At 40.7% G+C, this 23,535-nt stretch overlaps 1 protein-coding gene across 3 annotated transcripts in view; it reads left to right on the top strand.

Annotated features, from left to right (window-relative positions):
- Nucleotides 1-20,305, top strand: part of CMYA5 (cardiomyopathy associated 5) — a 67,160-nt gene extending 46,855 nt beyond the window's left edge. For 2 of the 3 annotated variants that reach the window (XM_058169382.1, XM_058169384.1), the window contains exons 10-13: nucleotides 9,476-9,609; nucleotides 12,887-12,986; nucleotides 14,860-15,033; nucleotides 19,542-20,305. In XM_058169382.1, the coding sequence (XP_058025365.1) occupies nucleotides 9,476-9,609; nucleotides 12,887-12,986; nucleotides 14,860-15,033; nucleotides 19,542-19,794 (661 nt within the window). In that variant the 3' untranslated portion in view covers nucleotides 19,795-20,305. Of the gene's footprint in view, nucleotides 1-9,475; nucleotides 9,610-12,886; nucleotides 12,987-14,859; nucleotides 15,034-19,541 lie in introns of those variants that run through there. The other variant, XR_009153473.1, reaches the window with a different exon arrangement.
- Nucleotides 20,306-23,535: the final 3,230 nt, after the last annotated feature.

A 23,535-nucleotide genomic window follows, 5' to 3' on the forward strand; every position in this document is an offset into this window, starting at 1 on the left:
GCAGAAAATAAGAAATTTATTTTTGAAGAGTTGTGGCCATTCTGCCAGGGTCTATACTCTGTAAATCACAAATACCTTTATTTTGTGCTAGCAATGAACAAAAATAGTTAGAAGCTAAGTCCTTTGCTCCTTCCCCTTATTTGGATCACATCGAAGCTATTTGAAGAAGAATGGAAAGGACAGGGGCCCAATTTAATGGGATTAGGACTCCTTTGTTGTTTTCCCATGTATTTAAAAATACCCAGTCTTTCTCTTGCAAACCAAGATCCTTCAAAGCTTGGCAGCCTCCAATGGTATCTGACAACTGTCCTTTTGTTATATGAGATACAATGAGTTGATGCTTTTCCTAGCTCCTCAAGTTACTTCATAGCCTTAGCTCTGTTTTAGTCCCCCAATAATTAATTTGCCATACCATTAATTAAATTATTAATTAAATTATTAATTAATTAATTAAAATGGCAAAATACAAGTCATCTTATGTTTCACCACTACCACCATCACCACCACTCATTCGGGGGGGGGGGGAATAGGCTATTCAGGATGTTAATGACCACAAAGATAGATTATCATGATTTTTTCTTAAACTCTACTTCAGAAAGATTCTGGTTGTGATTGGAGATATGTATGTAGAAAACAGAGAAGAAGAGGGGGATTATTTGTAGGTGCCAAAAAACCATGGATTATATTCTTTCTGTCTTTTTTCTTCTTGTGCTTGCTGCATTCTTTCAAAAATTATTGTAGCCAATCACTTCATAAAAGCTCAAGGAAGCATCCTGAAAAACTGCCAGCATTTGTCACGCTTTGATAGTACAATGGAGCTATTCTCTGCCAGCAGCACTGAAAGTGTGTAGCTCTATTTTATAGAATTTTCTACGCAGATAATCTGCAACACTTCAAATGTTTTTAAAGATTGATTTTCTCATTTCTCCTCCAGGATAGAAATATCAGGATTTAACCATTTGTGATAGTTTAAAATACATTAAATTCTTGCGATCAGAAGAACTAAGTGAACCATTTATTCTTTTTGCCAGAAGCAATTTCTTATGTTATATTATCTAATCTAGCCTTCCCCAGCTTGGTGTCTTTACAATGGGTTGGAAAATAGCTCACAGATTGGTCAGCCAATATAGTCAAGGAAAGTTAATCTAATCTCACAGTTATTATAAGGTTCTTAGCCTGTGATTCTGAAGATTTTGGAACACAATTCTCATTATTCCTCCCCACTGACCAATCTGTACCCAATTTTGCCCTCCTTCCTTCCAAAGTATAGTGTCTACTCAGGGGTGAAATCTAGCAGGTTCTGACAGGTTTTGGAGAACTGGTAGCGGAAATTTTGAGTAGTTTGGAGAACCAGTAGTGGAAATTTTGAGTAGTTCAGAGAACTGGCAAATAATTAGGGCATCTTTCAGAAACCTGACAACTTCTGGCTGGCCCCAGAGTGGGGTGGGAATGGAGATTTTGCAATATCCTTCCCCCTAGAGTGGGGTGGGAATGGAGACTTTTCAGTATCCTTCCCCCGGCACACCCACCAAGCCATGTCCACCAAGCCACACCACGCCCAACAAGCCATGACCACAGAACCGGTAGTAAAAAAAATTGGATTTCATCACTGTGTCTACTCCAGAATGTAAGAACTGATCTATTTATATTCAGAACCTGCCCTCCCTAGATTAGAATAAACAACTAGCAATTTATTACACTCACGGGCCCAGCGGATACCCCTCCATTATTTAACATCTTTAAATAACATCTTTATCATCGTTCCTCCCCCCTTCTTCCATAGTCCACCCCTGGTTGTTTGTATGGGGTGGTGAATTGACTGAGTTAGCGGTTTGGTCATCTACCGCACAAGGATTACCACTAACTGTTTCCCATCAGGATAGACTGGTCGTGGTCATTTTATCATCTGCTTTATCATCTGCTATCATCTTGACCAGCCCAGGATGGGCCTTTTGCCGGACCTTCTCTGTGATGCGAACATTTACCGCGGCTGACCTACTTGCCCTGCGAGATGCCCCTCTCTCGCGGGTTTGGCCCTCCAGATTATCGAGGGCCCACCTTGAGGACGGGCTTTGGAGCCCCGAGAGGTGGCATGCGAAAAATAGGAGGCTTAGGGGTTTTTTAATTAGTTGTTTTAATAGATTTTTTAAGGGGAGTTTTAGAGGGGATTTTAAAGGTTGGGAGGGGGGGAGGGATTTGACGGGTAGGGGAGAGAACCCATCGGGGAGGGATCCAGCCCCTGTGCTTGTTCGCAACATTATTACATCTGGTCTGAAGGCAGGGGGGGAGGGTTCTGTTCCAGGACTAGAGGCTCGTTCAATCTGTACGGTAAGTGGGAGAGGCAGATATGGCGGGGGGGACGTATCGAGAGTTGGGAGCACGTGCTCGATGTTTGAAGGCGATCACGTGCTCCGGCCCCACAGTCCCTACCCGTTCCTCGGGCGGCCATGATCCTCAGAGCTTGGATCTTCGGTTGATGTTATGTAATGCCCGGTCCGTGGCTAATAAAGCTCCCCTGATTTGCGATCTTATTCAGGGGGAGTCCGCGGACTTTATGGGCATTACGGAGACCTGGTTGGGTCCAGAGGGGGGGTTCCCCTTGTTGAACTGTGCCCTCCAGGTTTCTGAGCATTTCATCAGCCGAGGGCCCAAGGTAGGGGTGGGGGGATGGCGGTTGTCATTAAGGAAGATCTAGAGCCGAGGGAGGCCACTGTTCCTCAGATTGCTGGCTGTGAATCCCTCTATGTGAGGTGGGGCCATAGGAATCAGTTGGGCTTGTTGATCGCGTACCTGGCTTCTTGCTGCGTGACCACAGCCCTGCCCGAGCTGTTGGAGGTACTTGCCTCTGTGGCGGTTGAGACCCCCAGACTCATAGTCATGGGGGATTTCAACCTGCCATCAGCTGGCTTGTTATCGACTACAGCTCGGGAGTTCCAGGCTTCCATGACGGCCTTGGACCTGATTCGGGTAAATGATGGCCCCACGCACATGGGGGGAGGCACGCTGGACCTGATTTATATCTCTGGACAGTGGTTAAATGATCTGGAACTAGATGATTTAGTAACAGAACCGATGTCATGGTCCGATCATTTTCTCCTTCGCCTAGACTTCCAAACCGCCATCCACCATCGCAGGGAGACCGAACCTATACGGTGGTTCCGTCCCAGGCGCCTGATGGACCCTGAGAGGTTCCTGACGGAGCTTGGGCCATTCCCTGAGGATCTGGCCCACGGCACGACTGAGGAACTAGTTGCGGCCTGGGAGCAGGCCGCGGCTGGGGCCTTGGACCGTGTCATGCCTTTGCGACCTCTGACCCGGCGCAGATCTCGTCTGGCCCCTTGGTTCTCCGAGGGGCTGAGGGAGATGAAACGCCGGAGAAGACGTCTAGAGAGCACCTGGAGGTCCAGTCGTTCCGAAGCTGATCGGACACTAGTTAGGTCCTATTCTAGGACCTACCTAGTGGCAATGAGGGAGGCGAGGCGCTCATACGCCTCCACCCTCATTGCGTCGGCAGATAACCGCCCGGCCGCCCTGTTTCGGGTGACCCGCTCCCTCCTTCATCAGGAGGTGCGGGATGACCCATTGCAGGGACGTGCCGAGGAGTTTAGTGGTTATCTATACGATAAAATCGCTCAGCTCCGGGATGGTCTGGACCGAAATTGGGATGATCCAAGCGAGGGAGAGGAGACACGTCTTGTTGAGTCTGTTTGGGATGAGTTTGACCCTGTGGCTCCCGAGGACGTGGACAGGTTGTTGGGGAGGCTTCATGCCACTACATGTTTACTGGACCCGTGTCCTTCCTGGCTGGTACTGGCCACTCAAGAGGTGACACGAGGCTGGCTCCAGGGGATTATCAACACTTCTTTGTTGGAAGGGGTTTTCCCTGCCGCCTTGAAAGAGGCGGTGGTGAGACCCCTCCTCAAGAAGCCCTCCCTGGACCCAGCTATTTTGGGTAATTATCGTCCAGTCTCCAACCTTTGCTTTGTTGCGAAGGGTGGAGAGGGTGCTGTGGCGACAGCTACCCCAATACCTGGATGAAGCCGTCTATCTAGACCCGTTCCAGTCCGGCTTCCGACCCGGGTACAGCACGGAGACAGCTTTGGTCGCATTGGTGGATGATCTCTGGAGGGCCAGGGACAGGGGTTATTCCTCTGCCCTGGTCCTATTAGACCTCTCAGCGGCTTTTGATACCATCGACCATGGTATCTTGCTGCGCCGGTTGGGGGGATTGGGAGTGGGAGGCACCGTGTATCGGTGGTTCTCCTCCTATCTCTCTGACCGGTCGCAGACGGTGTTGACAGGGGGGCAGAGGTCGACCGTGAGGGACTTCACTTGTGGGGTGCCGCAGGAGTCGATCCTCTCGCCCCTTCTGTTCAACATCTACATGAAGCCGTTGGGTGAGATCATCAGTGGCTTTGGGGTGAGATACCAGCTGTACGCTGATGACACCCAGCTGTACTTCACCACCCCAGCCCACCCCAATGAAGTTGTTGAAGTGCTGTCCCGGTGTGTGGAAGCCGTACGGGTCTGGATGGGGAGAAACAGACTCAAGCTTAATCCCTCCAAGATGGAGTGGCTGGGGATGCCGGCATCCCGATTCAGTCAGCTGCAGCCGCAGCCGCAGCTGACTGTTAGAGGCGAGTTACTGGCCCCAAAGGATAGGGTGCGCAACTTAGGTGTCCTCCTGGATGATCGGCTGTCGTTTGAAGATCATTTGACGGCCATCTCCAGGAGGGCCTTCCACCAGGTTTGCCTGGTTCGGCAGTTGCGCCCCTTCCTTGATCGGGATGCCTTGTGCACAGTCACTCATGCGCTCGTTACCTCTCGCTTGGATTATTGTAATGCTCTCTACATGGGGCTCCCCTTGAGGTGCACTCGGAGGCTTCAGTTAGTCCAGAATGCAGCTGCGCGGGTGATAGAGGGAGCTACGCGTAGCTCCCATATAACACCGCTCCTGTGCTGACTGCACTGGCTACCTGTGGCCTTTCGAGTGCACTTTAAGGTTTTGGTTACTACCTTTAAAGCACTCCATGGCTTAGGGCCTGGGTACTTACGGGACCGTCTGCTGTTACCACATGCCTCCCACCGACCCGTACGCTCTCACAGAGAGGGACTTCTCAGGGTGCCGTCCGCCAAGCAATGTTGGCTGGCGGCCCCCAGGGGAAGGTCCTTCTCTGTGGGGGCTCCCACACTCTGGAACGACTTCCCCCGGGTTTACGCCAAATACCTGTCCTTCGGACATTCTGTCGCAAACTGAAGTCACATCTTTTCATTCGCGCGGGGCTGGCTTGAATTGAATTTTATTAATTTTAAATTTTTATTAATTAATTTTAAATGGGGTTTTTAGTTTATTGTATATTTTTACTTCTCAGGCTAATTTTAAAATAAGTTTTTTAATTACATTTTAAATTGTACATTGTATTATCTGTTTTATTTTTGCCTGTACACCGCCCTGAGTCCTTCGGGAGAAGGGCGGTATAAAAATCAAATAAATAAATAAATAAATAATAAACACTCCAAAACCTGCTGTCCAATGCAGTGGCTTTATGCTATCTGCTGGACTGATCAACCCTGTTTTAAGAATGGAATTGGGTTGAAAACTTAACCTGCTCCCTGTTGCTTCTGGTTATATCAACCATTAAGAATTAAGTTCATCTCCTTGTGCATAATCTTAGATTAGATTACTTTCCTTGGCCAATAAAATCATATCATGCTGTATCTTGCCATTGGCTGTGGCTAGCAATTTGATTTTTGAGTCAAATTCAATGCTGAATTTAATTATTTAAGCCCCACACAATTTCACACTAATTATCTGAAGAGGAACTTCCTTTGCTGTCCTTCTCCTGTGCCCCAACAATAAGATGCTGTTGGTTGCTACAAAAAATGGTCTTTTCATTACCTATTAGCAATAGAAGACCTTTTAATTCTCCTGATCAATTTAAATAAAGTCCCACTCTTTGTATGTTCACATGCCTTCAAAACATGCCTTTGAAAATCACCTTGACTTTTTTTTTTATCTTCCATTCAGTGACCTGCTGTCTCTTTCCTCATGGGTGCTATATGTGTGCCAGTGCCATCTTTGCCCCCTCCCCCATCCCATTTGCACCTTGGATTTTAATCGGAACACTTTTTTGGCCCTTTACCTGCTAGATTCAGCAGGTACTATACATCAGAAGTCTCCAACCTTGGCAACTTTAAGACTTGTGGACTTCAACTCCCAGAATTCCTCAGCCAGCAAAGCTTTGCTGGCTGAGGAATTCTGGGAGTTAAAGTCCATAAGTCTTAAAGTTGCCAAGGTTGGAGACCCCTGCTATACATAAAGCTAGACTGGTGTCATATTATCCAGGTTCCACCCCTTCCTGCTTCTGTGAAGGGGAGGGGTGTCTTTTAGAATGATGTCAAACCAGCACCACCTCTTATGTGCTTCTGTGAAGAATGGGTGTGACGTTACTTAGCCCCCACAGAGTGTGTACCTCAGTGTTCTCCTTCAGATCATTTTGATCCTTGAATCCATATTCAAATTCACATTAATAGTCTGTGAAGTGGTTTGCTGTTCTATTGAAATGTGCCATTCTGTCACCCCTATGCGGGAGAGGGAACTGCATTCAATTGCTTGCTTCCATTCACCGGAAGCCTAGGTTTGTTTTCTGTGCTGGCTCCATATGTTGGCACTTCCTCAGCAATCTGGAAGAGCAGATTTGTTGTGTGAAAATATTGTAGATGTGGAATGGTGTGTAGGAGGCTATTCATACCAAAGTGCCAAGCCCTGTGCAGTGTTACTGGTATAATCTTAACTAAGGCTGTGGTTCAAGTGATTTCGCTCAGAAGAGAATTCAGAAATTGATTTTTAAAAATATCTGCCAATAAACTCTAAAAAATTTCCTTTGCCCTTGATAAAAATCTAGTCAGAAGAGAATGCAGTTTTAACCCCTGGAAAGTACCAAGTTGGCAGAGAGTAATGTAAGGTTTGGATAGACTTCTATGAAGGTTTAGAGTACTGTACAAATACAGCACCTCTACTATGATCATTATTCTTACCCAACATTATATTCTGTATCTTCTGTTCATTCACATGGTAAACGATGCTGGTATGGCTCTTTCAACATAAAAAAGGCTAGATTGTTAACTCGCATCCCTAATTCAGAAAACCAGACTTCCCAAGAGATGATGTTGCAAGATTTCAGCCATTTTTCTTAAAAGTTGAAGGTCTATAGATCCAGGGGTGTTGCAAATAGACAGATAGCTCCCCCAGGTGGTTATGTTCTCCTTCCTGAACATTCCTTCTATTCCACCAAGCCAAGTTAAAAAAAATCACGTATTTACTTTACAGTATTGATTTTGTGAGAAGAGTGGTCAAGCCAATTATAAAGAGCTTTAGCTCAGATCAAATCCTAAAAAGAATCTGGGAGTCTTTGAAATTCACTCTGGCTAAAAATCATTCTTTTTGAAGTTAGTGTATAATTCAACATTTTTTAAAAAAAATAGAGGGAGGAGGTAATGAACAATATAATTAGAGAAAACGTATTCTAGTTGCATAGCGACCAACCCTTCATAAGGCATGTAGAAGTAAGGGGATTTTTGGACAACTTACAAACAATGTGTAGTGCTGACAAACAAAAACTAGGAAAGAAATAAAAGATGAATCCCTCTGGATTTTTCAGGTTTTACTGCTTTTGGTGAAATCCTGGCAAGAAAAAAACTAGAACTTTCAAAATGGCAAGATCAGACAGTAGTTTTTAACATTGTTAAATGGGGTGAGAGTAGAATTGCATTAGCCATGCTATGAGCTCTCATTTATTTCTCTCATTGCTGGTTCATCCAATAGGATGCAGAATACAGACATTTATGAAATCTGTAAATGTCTATGTATGCTTTGGAAAACAATCCCTACCATATATTTTTTTCAATTATTAAGTTTGAGAACAAAAATAAAAAAGAGCAGGTGTCAGTTTAGGACTTGTCTGATATTACTAAAACTTTGTTATAAACTGAAAAGTAGTACCTCCAACACAAGATGTAGTCTACCTGTTTAAAAAAAACCAACTAAAAATAGATTTTTTGTAAATACATGTGGGGGGGGAAAGGAATATGGACTAACTTGCATGAGAAGATTCTTCTTTGTCTCTTTATTGATAAAGAACTATTGGTGAAGATCATATCCACAGCCCTATGCTACAAACCAATGAAGATTTTGCTACTGTAATGCTGCATGATAGTTTCTTCGACTACCCCATCTTGATCTTGATAAATTCCATACACTTCAGATATAGCCTAGGAGAATATAAAAGAATGTAAACTGTATGCAAGAATATACAATATACTTATATACAGTATAATAGACGAGGTTATTAATATTCTTTTAGTATCAGAATCCTGTGGCATGAAAAAGCAACATTAAAGATTCTATTTTGAAGAGTATTTAATCTAAAATGAGATTTGGAAACTATTTCTGTTGTAACTAATGAATGTCATGCTTGTGCTGCTTTCTTATGATAACATGAGCTCCTTTATCTTATGTTGGTAAAAGTATAAGGCTAATTGCAATTGAGCCTTTGCTTTAAAGGTGTAGCTTTGGGATCTTGCCAAATCCCACCAATTCCTGTTACCGCTACCCAGCGGATCAGCATCATTTAGCTGATTATTGAGACACTAGTGAAATATTGCAATAATGATCTTGCACGATAGTAAACACTTTCTTGAATTGCTTTGCATATTGCATTATGGAGCTCCACAAATTCCATCTAATATAAATTTCATTGTCATTCCATATACAACTTCAATCTCAATTATTACACAATTTCTTTATTTCAGAAATGATTGGGGGAAAATGCTGTATGTGTGGTATGTGTGTGTGTGTGTGAGAGAGAGAGAGACAGACAGACGAAGATGCTATGGAATGGTTTAATAATTGGAAATCATCTATTGGGAATCATTTGGACGACAAGTATTTGGTCTCAATTTTGTTCTTCCTGTTTGCCATAATGAAAATACTCACCAATTCACTCCTCTTTAAGTTTTTGAATGTTCAACCAATATTGTAATATTAATATTATACATATACAATATTGTAATATTAACATTATGAGCCATGGTAGCACAGTGGTTAGAATGCAGTACTGCAAGCTACTTCTGCACACTGCCGGCTGCTTGCAATTTGGCAGTTCGAATCTCACCAGGCTCAAGGTTGACTCAGCCTTCCATCCTCCGGAGGTGGATAAAATCTGGACCCAGATTGTTGGGGGCAATATGTTGACTCTGTGAACCGCTTAGAGTGGGCTGTAAAGCACTGTGAAGTGGTATATAAGTGCTATTGCTATACAAAAACACACTCCTACCTCCTTCCTTATCTTTTCCATAGGAAAAAAGATACAGCTTCTGTCATTTGTTGCTCTTTTTTGAAGATTGGTCAGAATTTTGAACGGAAAAAAAATAAGACTTTTTCATATGTCAACCATACATATTTCTGCTTTTTCAGATCTCTAGCTGGAATTCGACAGCCTGAAATAAAGGTTCACCTGCAATCAAACATAAACTATTTCTTCTATGTGAGAGCAGTTAATACCTTTGGTATAAGTGAACAGAGTGAAGCTGCTCTGATTTCAACAAAAGGTAGGTAAACTAAAGAAAACTTCACAACAAATAGAGAAAACGTACAAACATTAACATTATACATATACAATATTGTAATATTAACATTATTTCTTGCATATACTTTCCAAAAAAAAAAAGCTGAATATTCAGATGAATCTGTCATTTGCACCTCTATAACGGTCTGGTTCAGTTCTGCAACTCAACAAGAAAGACACAGAATTCAGAGGATAATTAGAACTGCAGAAAAAATAATTGCTACCAACCTGCCTTCCACTGACGACCTGTATACTGCACGAATCAAGAAGAGGGCCGTGAAAATATTTACAGATCCCTCACATCCTGGATATAAAATGTTTCAACTCCTACCATCAAAACGACGCTACAGAGCATTGCACACCAAAACAACTAGACACAAGAACAGTTTTTTCCCGAAGGCCATCACTCTGCTAAACAAATAATTCCCTCAACACTGTCAAACTATTTACTAAATCTACACGACTATTAATCTTCTCATCGTTTTCATCACCAATCTCTTTCCACTTATGACTGTATGACTGTAACTTTTTGTCGCTATCATTAAGGGTTAAATTGCAATCTATGACCATCATTTGTGTTGTAAATGTTGTACCTTTGATGTATGTATGTATGTATGTATGTATGTATGTATGTATATATATATATATATATATATATATATATGTATATATATATATATATATATATATATATATATATTCTTTTTCTTTTATGTACACTGAGAGCATATGCACCAAAACAAATTCCTTGTGTGTCCAATCACACTTGGCCAATAAAATTCTATTCTATTCTATTCTATTCTATTCTATTCTATTCTATTCTATTCTATTCTATTCTAGCCATATGATTAAAACAGATTAAAGTGTAGTTAAAGTGTAGTTCAGGTATTTTTGGGAAGACATTTGATGGATTGATGAAACCATTTGCTTAAAATCAGGCCTGCTAAACTTTGGGATTATCATGTCTATTGGTAAAAACTATCTATTCTCTCCCTCTCTTCCTCCCTTGAGACACAAACATGTAGAATTGGCTTATGTCAGTCAGTATCTCACCAGAGCCTTGGTGGCACAGTGGTTAGAATGCAGTATTGCAGGCTAACTCTACCCACAACCAGGAGTTCGATGCTGACCGGCTCAAGGGTGACTCAGCCTTCCATCCTTCCGAGGTCAGTAAAATGAGGACCCAGATTGTTGGTGGCTATATACTGACTCTAAACCACTTAGAGGAGGCTGTATAGCACTATGAAGCAGTATATAAGTCTAAGTGCGATCTTCTACTTGATAGAATATTTGATGCAAAGACTGATAGGAAGTTTGCATTAGTAAAGATGTGTAAAAATACAAAGAAGTGATAAAAGGCTGCGCCATATGTTACATCTGATAGCAAATTGATAAAATGTATAAAAGTATACTATCCCCCCTATATTTAAATTTTTTTAAAAAAGAATTATGGCAAAAAAAATCTCTGGAGAACAATTGAAGGCTAGATATACAAGGCAGCATTGGTTTTAGTGTTTAACCATGGCTGTTTGGCTTAATTGTATTGTGCACAATAGCTATATGAGCAGAAGGAAGTTTATGATGGGTCATTTCATTGTATTGGGAGCATAAATAGTATTTGAAGATTGTGACTCTGCAAAAGTTTGGATTAATTGTCTTCCTGGATGCTGTTATTCCAGACATTTATCAAAAGAAAATCAAACACATATTCTATATGAGTTGGGAGTGAATACTATATTGGTTGCTTTCTAGATACTTTGTTTCAGATGTAAATAGGTTAATGGTCACTAATTCAATTGACTATGCTTTCAAAGATTGTAAGAATGTTCCACAGTGAAATGAGGGGAAAAAATTGATAGATTATATTTCATCAGCTTTTACCTTACATTCCTAAATCAATCTTGGTTTTCTTTCCTTTGTTTCCCACAACTATGGCCCCATCTGGTTTTCCTCTAATTATTTTTGTATCAATAGGATTCTTTATACGTAAGCCATTTGTTTTTTAAAAAGATCTTGTTTCTAGAGATAGGTGTGCAAATTAAATCCTCATAAATTTCTGTGGCAGATGTTTTGTGAAATTCTCCAAAGAGGTATCTGAGTTAAAATGCAGCTCCTTCCCTAGTAGAAACTCCAGTTGTCAATCTTTCTCTGGACCAAAGTCAATGTGTAATGAATAAGTGCGTTTGAGGGGGAGTGACTATTTCTGATTTATATAAAAAACCAAATCAATAGTGAAGATGTTTGTGTTTTGAAAGGAAGGATATGAGAGGGAAAAAGGTAAGGTCTCCTTTTAGCTGAACTTAACTCCTGGTAACTTCATGGACTTGGAGAAGGACCTTTTCCTTATCCCTTCTTTGGGATGCTTTTTCAGCTTCCTGGGCTTAATATTTACCTTTTTAAAAAGTGTACTTTGTGTACGTTTACATGTGAAAAGCCTGATTGGGAAACTTATATGCTGTAAAAGTAATATTACATTGAGATGGTATTGTGCACATTTACATTTTTAAAAAAATCTGTGGAAAATTGTGCACATAAGCTCTGCAAATTAGGCTAAAATGCAAATGGAAAAGGATGCCCTTGGGATTCTTGTGAATCATTTTTAGTTGCCGCTCTCATGTAGGATAGGAAAATAGACCAAATTGATCACGATCCTTTTCCTTTGCTCTTTAGTGCTGAAGGGATGAGCTCTGCCTTTGAGCATAATGTTCTAATGGTTTCGTGGTTAGTAGAATGAATCCAAGTTTCTAAATTCAGATCAAATCTTAGTCTGGGAAAATGTGATGATTTTTCCATTGACTTGAATAATAAAAAAAAACCAACCAGAAATAGCTGCAGGTGCAGTGGTTAGAATGCAGTACTGAAGACTACTTGCCTGCAATTTGGCAGTTCAAATCTCATTAGGTTCAAGGTTGACTCAGCCTTCCATCCTTCTGAGGTCAGTAAAATGAGGACCCAGATTGTTGGGGGCAACATGCTGACTCTGTAACCTGCTTAAAGAGGGCTGTAAAGCACTGTGAAGCGGTATATAAGACTAAATGCTATTGCTATTGTGTATTAAAGTTGGCTTTTAAGACCCTTATTTCTCAATGCTTAATTGAAAAAGAAATAGGGAGGCCTACCAATCTCACACAATATTGTTTCCATAATAGTGATTTCTATACTTCTTAATAGTGATTTCTATAGTTTTTACAATACAACATGAACAGCCATTTCCCTCATTCACGAAATGGTGTTTATTTTTTGCCTATGAATTACAATAGGAACAAGATTTCATATAATGAGAGAACTTGTTCACCCTGTACTGCAAGTATCACCCAATGGAACCATGATATCCCTTCCGGATGATGCTAATCTCCCTGGGTAAGTTTTTATTGACTCCTGTTTTTTCTTTCTATTGGATAATATTTTTAAAAAGATATGTGGATTAGAGACCATGAAAAATGGAAAACAGACTTCTTTCATAGAAGGAAAATTCCTTCCTTCCTTCCTCTTTCCTTCCTCCCTCCCTCCCTCCCTACTCCCCCCCCCCCCCGTCCTTTCCTTTCCTTTCCTTTTTTCTCTTTTTTCCACTTCAGGTTAGTTAACTAGCAGCCTGTGTTGTCATCTTTTAAAAGTCTTTGTTGGGTAGTTTTCTGCCAAATGGTTTGGATTAAGGAAGGCATAATAAAGGACAATAGAAAACCATCCATTTAGATGCATGTAAATCCATCAAAATATCCACCTGCCTTTTGCTGCTTTGGTGTGTTACTCTGGGTCCCCCTCCAGCCATTCTGCAGCATCAACTGGCCCTTGGAACTTCAATTTTACACAGGTTATTTTTGTCCTTTAAATAGCAGGTTGCTTGTGGTCTTGATCAAGATCATGTTTATTACACTTCGTAGAGCTCTGTAACCCTTTCTCCACATATCCCAACTAGTAAACAAGATAGAGAAAGAATGCTGGGCATGGCTTCTGGGATTCTTTCCAACTCTTATACCAAGCAGAGGATGTTTCTATTTTGTCTGTGTGATGAAATAACATGTTGCATCTGCATGTGCATTTTTTGCTGTTTCCCAATGACTGTTCCGCATTCATGTATGTGTATGTCTCATTGGAAGCGCTTGAGGACTACATGTACTCTATTCAGGGTCATGTAATTAGGAGGAGAGGGGATTTCGTTCTAATAGATATATTCTAAATGATTTTCCAAATGACTCTCCCATAAGACGAATTGGAGGAATCTGAAGGGGATTTTCAAACCCAAACATCTCCCCACCACACCAAATGTAATCTTATTCTGTTTGTTTTTGGAGAATTGTCCGGTTGACAGAGTTCTGAGCCCCTTCTTATTTCTTTAATTCCCACTTTCCATTGGCTTGGAAAAAATAGCATGTTAGGGAAAGCCTCTGGAATTCTTTCCTCACCCCTATACCAATAGCAGCCATAGAAAGTGCCTGCATATTTCTTCTGCGCAATAAAGTTACATATTGCATCCATACAGACTTTCTGTCCAGAAATGACTCAGGATGTGTGAATATATATTGCCTGGGTGTGTAAGTGGTATCTGGATGCGTGCAGATGTGTTGTGTATGTGTGAGAGAGGGGCTAATCAGAATGGAGATATATGTGTTGCCTGGATGTGTGTGTCTTAGTTGGGTGCACATGTGTTGCATTTGTATATTTCTATTCTCCACTCATGTACATCTATGTCTATTTGGGCCCACACATGTGAACAGGGTAACCTGCTCCACTCCAGACCACATCATCTGGAGGAAGAGAGATTTATGAATCAACAAATCAAATTCTAAACTATTGCCCACCTGCATTTGAGGAATTTAAACTGGATTTTTTTTCTCTGGATTGGGCCTATTATTGAATTTAGTCTTTCTTTTGATGACTTCTTGTCTCCAGTTTTGCTCTTTTTTCATTCTGTTTCCATAAAGGTGTCCTTCTGTCAGACACCAGAGTCCTTTTACATCAGGATCTCCAACCTTGGCAACTTTAAGATTTGTGGAACTCTGAGACTTGAAGTCCACAAGTCTTAAAGTTGCCACGGTTGGAGACCTCTGTTTTACATCATTTATTTCTTATCTTTCTATTGGTTTTGAAAGGGGAAAGGAGTTTTCTCTCACCCCAAACGCTGCTAAACCAGGTTATGGTGAAAAGCTAAGGGACTTGAGACCTCTTTGGTTTTTGAGCTGGCATGGTTGTTTTGGAATGCAAGGCCACTTTTCTTTGTCATCTCTTTGTGCAGAAGCCCACCAGTGTTGGGTGAGCTCTTGCCTGCCCAAGGATGGCATTACTGGGAAATCACCGTCAGTGATTGTGGAGCTTACAAGGTTGGGATCTGCTCTTCAACGCTCCTAGAAAGCAGTGACCTGGGACAGAAAAACAATTCTTGGTGCTTACATTGCTCCAACAAAACAAGGTAATACGAAGAAGCTCTTTAATGAAACTTCTCTTAATGTCCTCTAATGTTTTTCTTAGTGGGCACAGGTGGTCTTTTGAAATTAATGCCCAAATTTGGATCACAAAGTTGGATTTTTTTTCAAATTTTCCTCAGTCACATGCATCTGCGTATGAGGGGGGAGAGGGGATTTCAAATAATTCAGGAAGGCAAAAACCACTGAGTGTAAAAAGTGGCAAGGCTTCAGCTTTGCTGACACAGCTTCTACCTCCTCTGATGGACATCCTAATCCAAATGAAAGAGAGAGTGCTCCACAAAAACAGTGTAAGTTTCTTAAAAGAGAGAACTGATAGCAAAATAACAAGTTGGAAGTAATAGTCAAGGAATATTAGTGCAAATGAGAATAAAAATAATCCCCGGCAGAAGCAGAGAAGATGACTTGTTTCAAAATTGGTTGAATGACTGATTACTATCCTTTCAAGTTAGTGCTGATTCTTAACAATAATATAGATTTTTTTTCTTCACAATCTGCTCCTAATCTGGTTCTTTATGTCTTACAATGATGCACCTCAGTGGTGGGTTTCAAATTTTCTTACTACCGATTCTGTGGGTGTGGCTTGGTGGGTGTGGCATGGCTTGGTGGGCGTGGCATGGGAAGGATACTGTAAAATCTCCATTCCCACCCCACTCTGGGGGGAAGGTTACTGCAAAATCCCCATTTCCTCCCAATCAGCTTGAACTTGGGAGGCAGAGAATAGATGGGGGTGGGGCCAGTCAGAGGTGGTATTCACCGGTTCTCCGAACTTTCCGCTACTAGTTCTCCAGAACAGGTCAGAACCTACTGAATACCACCTCTGGTGCACCTGTATCTTAGTCCATCCACTTTGCTACTGGTTGGCCTTTTCTTCTAGCATAGGGAAAACTAGCTTTTCCAAAAAGCTAGTTTTCACATAATATGTCTTAAATTTACTAAAAGTAGGATTCTGTAAACCTCTAGTAAGAACTCTGGGTTGATTTGTTTGATTATTCATTTTTGGGTTTTTCTGAATATCTATGGCATTCTCAGGTATTTTCTCCAACATCATATCTCAGAAACATCAGTGTTCTTCTTATCTTTCAAAATTCAGATTTCCACACTTAGAAATGTAAATAGTCAGAGAGAGAAATGAAGGAAAGCAAAAAACAAATTAGAATGCCAACCTTATTTCCCAATCTAGCGTTCTGCAGAATTTTTGGGGCTGCAATACCCAGAATTCCCAGACAGCCCATGGTTTGAATTCTGGGAATTATGGTCCCAACACATCTGGAATAATTCTGGGAATTATTCCATCAATCTTTCCCAATTAATTGGGAAAGATTGATGGAATAATTCTCTAAGCTTGTTTAAATGTGCTCTCCTGAAATCCAGTGCATGGACAACTGTGTTATAAGCTCTGCCTAGGGATTTCAGACTATCTTGGACCAATAGCAGTCCAATTTTTTTTTTAATGTCCGGTGACAGAGCACTCACAGTTCTAGGAGTCAAGCTGTTTCATTGTGTAATACAGGGGTGTCAAACTCACCCTGGCCCAAAGGGTGCTTAGATCTGGCCCATGGGGCTACCCTGGAAACAATGAAGGACCAGCGCACAGTGCCTCTGCCAGCGAAAATGGAGCTTCGTTTTCATTGGCAGAGGATTGTAGGAGGCCATCCCAGCTGAAAACGGAGCTCACGAGGGCCACGTGCGGACCCCTCAAGCTCCATTTCCACTGGCAGAGGGTTGCAGGAGGCTGTCACAGCCAAAAATGGAACTTGGGAGCCCATTTTTGCTGGCAGAACACTCAAGCCATCACAGGCACCCCCGACATAAGCAATGTCAAGCTGGCCATGCCCACCCTGCCCTCCGAGGTCAAACACAACCCTGATGCAGCCCTCAATGAAACTGAGTTTGACACCCCTGGTGTAACAGCTCTCACGGTCAGAAAATAACTCCTTATTTTGAGTTTGTGTTTGAATAAATTTACACCCGTTTCCCTATGATAGCCTTTCAAGTATTGGAAGACTGCTATCATGCTTTGCTTTTGTCTTCTCTCCTTTAGGCTAAGCATATCAGGTTCTTACAACCAAGTTTCATAGAATTTGACCTCCAGGTGCTTCGCCATCTTTGTTGTTTTTCTCTGCACTGTTTCCAGTTCCTCACCATCCTTTTTTTGTATTGTGGTGACTAAAACTATCACGTCCCATAATCTTAACATTACTCCATTGTTTATATAATCCAACGGTTGTTTCTATTAGGATCATATTCTCTTTCCTGCATTAGGATTTCTTGTTTTTGCCTGTTTCCATACTTCCATTGGCAGTTTTTCATCATCATCTCCATGCTGTTTCATTTATAACTGAAATTGAATAATTTGTAAACAAATTTGAATGCAAGCTTCCATCTCTCTCTACGAGAGAACGGGATGAACAAAATTTCACCATAAGGTCCTCTTCCTGATTTTCTGGTTGTATAATTTTCATTAACTGAAATAGGAGCAGAGTTTTGAACCCTTGCAATTTATTGTTGTAATGAATCCTCCAACCATGAGATCCATCTGTCTTATCCTGGGGCAATTTGCTGCATAGTTAACACATTGCTCCCACGGCTGCTTCGCTCGAGGTCATCCTGATGATATAACTGGTATTGGGAGCGAAAGAGAGACCAGTTTCCTTGGATGGAATCCAGAACTTCGCAATGCTGGATGATTGTTAGCTAGGAATAGTACTCTAGTGATATACTCTGTCTCGTTTTTCTGGCAGATAAGGTCACATTGTGGTGGTTTTCAGACTTCTCGTCTCCATATCTAATTAGTATTTTTAATTTAACACTCATCATCCATTGAAAAGGGTGGTTAGTATCTGTAATACTGCATTTCAAAATGAGTGCTTAATGAAATGAAGTGCGGCATATATACTTCCTTAGTAATTACTTCAGCAGCCCTGTTAAAATGAGCATCTTGATTAATACTATGGTGATACTTATTTCTGTGTGGAAATGCATTTGTTAAGGGAGATATATGGAGATGAGTAGGTCAGACATACAGTATTCTCCCTCAGGCCCCGTTGTTAGATTTTATACAGAAAAAATGCTGGAATCCATATAGCCAATTTGTCACCATATATTGTAGGTTAATTTAGGTTACCCTGTAGATTAACAACCCCCTCGATCTCTGCTTCCCACCCATCCATTTTCTGTTGTCATATTGATGTATTCTTATTTTCTTGTTCATTGTTCTCTTGTTCTATTATTTTACTTCTGTTTTGTTTACACTTCTTTCCATTTCTTCCTTTTTATTGTTGTAAGCCACCTAAAGAAGCCCCATGGTGCAGTGGTGAAATTTATTTTTTTTACTACCGATTCTATGGGCGTGGCTTGGTGGGCTTGGTGTGGCTTGGTGGGTATGGCAGGGGAAGGATACTGCAAAATCTCCATTTCCACCCTACTCCTGAGGGAAGGATATTGCAAAATTTCCATTCTCACCCCTGGGACCAGACAGAGGTGGTATTTGCCAGTTCTCTGAACTACTCAAAATTTCCGCTATCGGTTCTCCAGAACCTGTCAGAACCTCTTGGATTTCACCCTTGCTGTGGTGTGATGGGTGCCAAATAAATTAAACAAATAACATTTTTAAATAACATTGTTAAATAAATAACATTTATTAACAAATACAATGAATAAATAAATCCCCCAAACTAGTTCTAACATTAAATTATGCCAATGGGTTTAGGGAACAAATGTTACAATAATCAGCAAATGTGCCTTGCCTGCTCTCCTAAGCTTTGTGTTTCTGTGTGGAGGATAGAGTCCACACACACACACCTTCTTCTTATCTACCAATTGCTTTTGAACAGTCAGTTCTATATCTAGAAGGAAGAGAGGTATATCATCTTGCTTATAGGCAATATACATTATGTAGAGCTGCCCCTATCTTGATCTGGTATCCTTTTAATTTGTTGAGTTGCAACTCTCCTAATTCCTAGTTAGAATAAAAATTCCTGGTCTGAAACCTGCCTGAGAATGCAGGTAAATGCAGAGCAATGCATTTGGAAGGACATGAAGCAGATAAATGATATATAATATCCCAAAGAGTATACAATAACTCAGAAAATAGGTATTGCTTTTCTTGCCCAAAATAAATCCAGTCAAATGCTTGTCTTTTTGAATGATCCTGTGTATATATCCTAATTAAATTGTGTTCTTATTCAGGGTTTTTCTCATTGCAAAAGAGAAATGTTGGAATGCATTGTTAAGCGACAGGATTCCAGATTCTTATTCCTAAAATCTAAAAATAAAGTAACCTATTGAGATCTCTTTCTAAACAGATGGTTGAGTTCTGCACAGTACTTTTCAGATCTCAAAAACTTTTTTGTTGATCCAAGGAGTAGGTTACAAATTGGCCTTTGCAGTCAGGTTAGCATTAGATGAGATTTAGTGTTGGACTAAACGAATTCTATGATGGAAGTTTGCCATAGATTTGTACTGATTTTATATATTTTTTTGCTCTTTGCAGTTCTGCATTTAAAGTTCTGCACAATGGCGAGATGAGTGAAATTATTGTGACTGAACAGCCTGCCCGGATTGGCATCCTGCTAGACTACAACACTGGAAGACTCCTATTTCTCAATGCAGAAAGAGGGCAGTTGCTGTCTGCTATCAAGTACAAATTCACTAAAGCAGCTTATCCTGTTTTTGTACTGGAACAATCAGGGTTTCTCAACCTGCATACAGGCATGGAACTACCGGAATTTGTAAAGCAAAGCTGAACATTCTCTTCCAAATCACATTCAAAAGAAAAAGAAGAATTTGGTAAAAAGACTTGAGATGGATTTTTGTCTTGATATTCAATGGCCATGATTCACAGAAACACTCAAGAGTGTTTGGTGCCCTCTATAAGAAGGCTCTATAAGCCTTCTATTCAGAAACATTACACACACACACACAGACACAAACAGAAACTCAGAAATGGTGGGGAAGTTTCAAGAGCAGATCCCTTAGGGGGAAAAAAACCTGAGAAACTAACAGAGTACATATAATCCATCCACAGGCCTGCAAGGTATTTGGATGGTGCCCAAATTCTTTCCCCAAGTTATTTCTATTCACTGGGATCATGTGCTCAATGCTCGCAGAGAAATCCTAAATAGAATCTCGCCACTTAACTATTTTTCATGCACTGTGTTGCAGGTATCAAATTACTTTCTGGAGGGAAAATGTTTATGTTACTATATTAATAATGATATATTAAAATAATGGATTAAATATTAATATTAATTAATACCCAAAGATGTGATGTGCTCATGCAACACCTATTGGCTGAAGGGTACTAGAAGCTGCTTTTTCATTAGTTCCTTGGTTTAAGGTCCAACACAACTGGCAACACCAAGCAAGCAAGAAGAGACAGATTTCAGGAAGGTATCTTTAATGCTAATCAGAAGTAAACATGAAATTTTGGAAATACAAATAAGAATTTTCTACCTTCATTAACAGTGCATTAAAACCAGTCAAGCTTCTCTGAGAAATTTGAAATGCACCTTTTCAGATTTCTCTCCACTTGTGCGTAGTGGATTCATGTGCTTTTTATTTATTCAAAGCATTTATATAGCCGCCCATGACTGGTGTAGTGGTCTAGAGGTGGAGCTCTCACCTCACAATCAAGAGGCTGTGAGCTGGATCCTAGGTAGCAGCAGATATTTCTCTGAGTGCAATGAATAATTGTCTGCAAACTCTCTGTGTGTGTCAGGAAGGGCATCCAGCCATGAACGCTCAAACTCCATTCAGTTGCCTCATCGCCACCCCAATGCAAGGAATTAAAGGGTCGTTAAAAGAAAAAATATATATAGCTGCCCATCTTTCAACCAACTTTGGCAGCTGCCAATCAAAAATTAGGTATCAACTGACTCATCCATCATCTCTTCATTATTTATATCTTGGATAGACCATCATGGAGAAAATCTATGTGGTTGCTAAGAGTCAACAATGAATTGATCATACATCATCATCATCATTATCATCTCCATCTCCATTTCATCTATTTCTTCTTCAGCCTCCCTACAGTCTCTCACATTTGAAAATAAGTAGCACACTTAACAAATACCCATGTGCAGGGTTGGTTCTACTCTGGAGCGGAGTGAAGCAATTGAAGGGTAGGCAGCAGCAATGTCAGCCATTCCTTCCAAGCATCCTTTTCTCTGGGAAAGTACAGATGTATGTACCATGCAGCCTATTCTGGGCCTCCTAAACTACTTTCCAGGCATGTTTACTTGAGTTTGGCAGCTAATCTATTATACATCTGTGCTTTTTACATCATTCTTACCATATATAATTAACAAAACAACCTTTAAAATATAAAAAAACCCCTTAGAAATGAAAAGAAAAGGGAAAAAAACCTTCCAACTCTATATTTCTGCTTTTAAAATTTTTTGTAGCAAGCAAGGCTAAATTTAAATGCAACGGGGAGAAGTCAGATGTTTCCAAGGTACAGCATAGCTTATCCTCCGTAACCCTTGGAGCCCAAGCTGGAAAAAATAATGACTGTCTATCAAAGATAAACACTAATTTCCACTGTCAAATAAGAGCAGAACCAGAATTCCACTCCTTTAAATGGTACTGATATCCAAATCATGTGTACTGGTTTTTGTCCCAGGGGAAAAAAAAAAAAGAGGTTGGCTCAATGCCAGCTTCACACCCTGGGGTATGAATGATGTTCTTGCAAATGTAGAGACCAGAGCTTTTCATTTTCTTTACAGCAACCCTTCCTTGACTCCTGCAATTCTTGACAGGCCCCTGCAGCTGCTATTTAAAACGGAAACAAAAATGGGCACATTAAATATACCCATACTTTTTATATAACACCATTTGGCCCTGCTCAGAGCTTTGGGATTTGGAGCAGAAGATTTTGAAACTTTAAATCCTAAATGGGTCCTTAACACACCACACACATACACCACAACACACACACACACACACACACACACACACACACACACACACACGTCAATCATTGACTAAGGTTTTTCAGTGCTGATAAAGGGTTGTCTTCTGTTTCTTATGTTCCAAATTTGCATTTTCAAAAAGCTGCCAAAACAACAGGAGATAGGATGGTGCTGCGCTTAAAAAAGCAGAGGCAGGCTTTCAATTGGACCCCCATGGACATCTTGAATTTTTGAAATATACCACAGGGCCACCCCGCTTCAAATATTTTTATTTCTTCTCAATCTATCCTTTGCAAAATGTTCAGGAGTCAAATAAGACAAATGCAGATAATGGTGGCTTCAAGAAAACTGTTTGCAATTAATTGGGGAAATCCTACAAAGCAGGGCTACATTTCTTTAATGAAGTGTATCGATTTTATGTTAAACAGGCTGCGAAAATCTTTGTCAGTTTAAAAGTAAGCCTATCCCTCAGCGACTAAGCTAAGAATTTATTGCATTTTTTAAAAAAAGAAAAGAAGGGGGGGGGAAGCAGAATGATGTGATTCAGCTGTTATATAAACTTCAAAGTCTCCTGCCAGCAGTGCCAGTATGATGCCCAATAATACCAATGTTTCTCAAGATGCTTCCTTTGCAGTTGTCATTTAGTTACCACAACTGGGTCCAGCAACTCGGTCATTAAGTGAAGTCACTAAAAAAAAAACCCCACAACTGTGCTTATGATCTTACTTCGGCTTTCCTTTGTTTTACAGACCAGTGAAAGTTGTGTATATGATGATTGGTCATAAAAATTGCACTTTCAGCACTATTGTAACTGTGAATTCACATTAAACAAGGACTGCCTGTAATGTAGCAAGCAAAGAACAAGCTTCAGGCATCGCGTTACATACATTGATGTTTCTCAACCTTTCTGCAGTTGTGTGCCCCAGCCAGTTTGGTGGAGTAGCTTAAGGCACCAGGCTAGAAAATAGGAGATGGTGAGTTCTAGTCCTATCTTAGACACAAAGCCAGCTGGGTGATCTTGGGCCAGTTGCTTTCTCTCAGCCTGAAGAAGAAGGCAATGGCAAACCCTTTCTGAAAATCTTGCCACGAAAACTGCAAGGGCTAGTCCCGGTATTGCCTGGAGTCAACACTGATTTGAAGAGACAAACACCCAGACAAAAAGTTCATAAATCTTGATCACACCCCTTCCTACAATTTCATTTTTAAAACCTGGAAGTTTGTTTTTCAGCAAATAACACATGCTTTCCCATCCCTTCCCTTTTTAAAGTCCTCTCTGAAATTAAACTTTCAACCCCTTTGCTTCAACATTAAATATTTATTTACCACTTATTTACCACTTAAATTGTTTTACATAATCCATGTAATAACAATAACTTGTAGCACAAACTTATTGATCAAAGAAGCTGGAAAGTGGGAGCAAAAGGTTCTCAGGCTTGACAGAACCACAATCTGAAGACTGAGCAGATGTTTCGCAAATTTAAGGCTGAGAAGAGAGTAGCCTAATATCTATTACCTTGAAACCCTATAATTTAAATTCAGTCTGAGGGGGGGAGAGAGGGGGGGAGGGATCTTCTA

The sequence above is a fragment of the Ahaetulla prasina genome, chromosome 2 (assembly GCF_028640845.1).
Source record: "Ahaetulla prasina isolate Xishuangbanna chromosome 2, ASM2864084v1, whole genome shotgun sequence".
Taxonomy (NCBI): domain Eukaryota; kingdom Metazoa; phylum Chordata; class Lepidosauria; order Squamata; family Colubridae; genus Ahaetulla; species Ahaetulla prasina.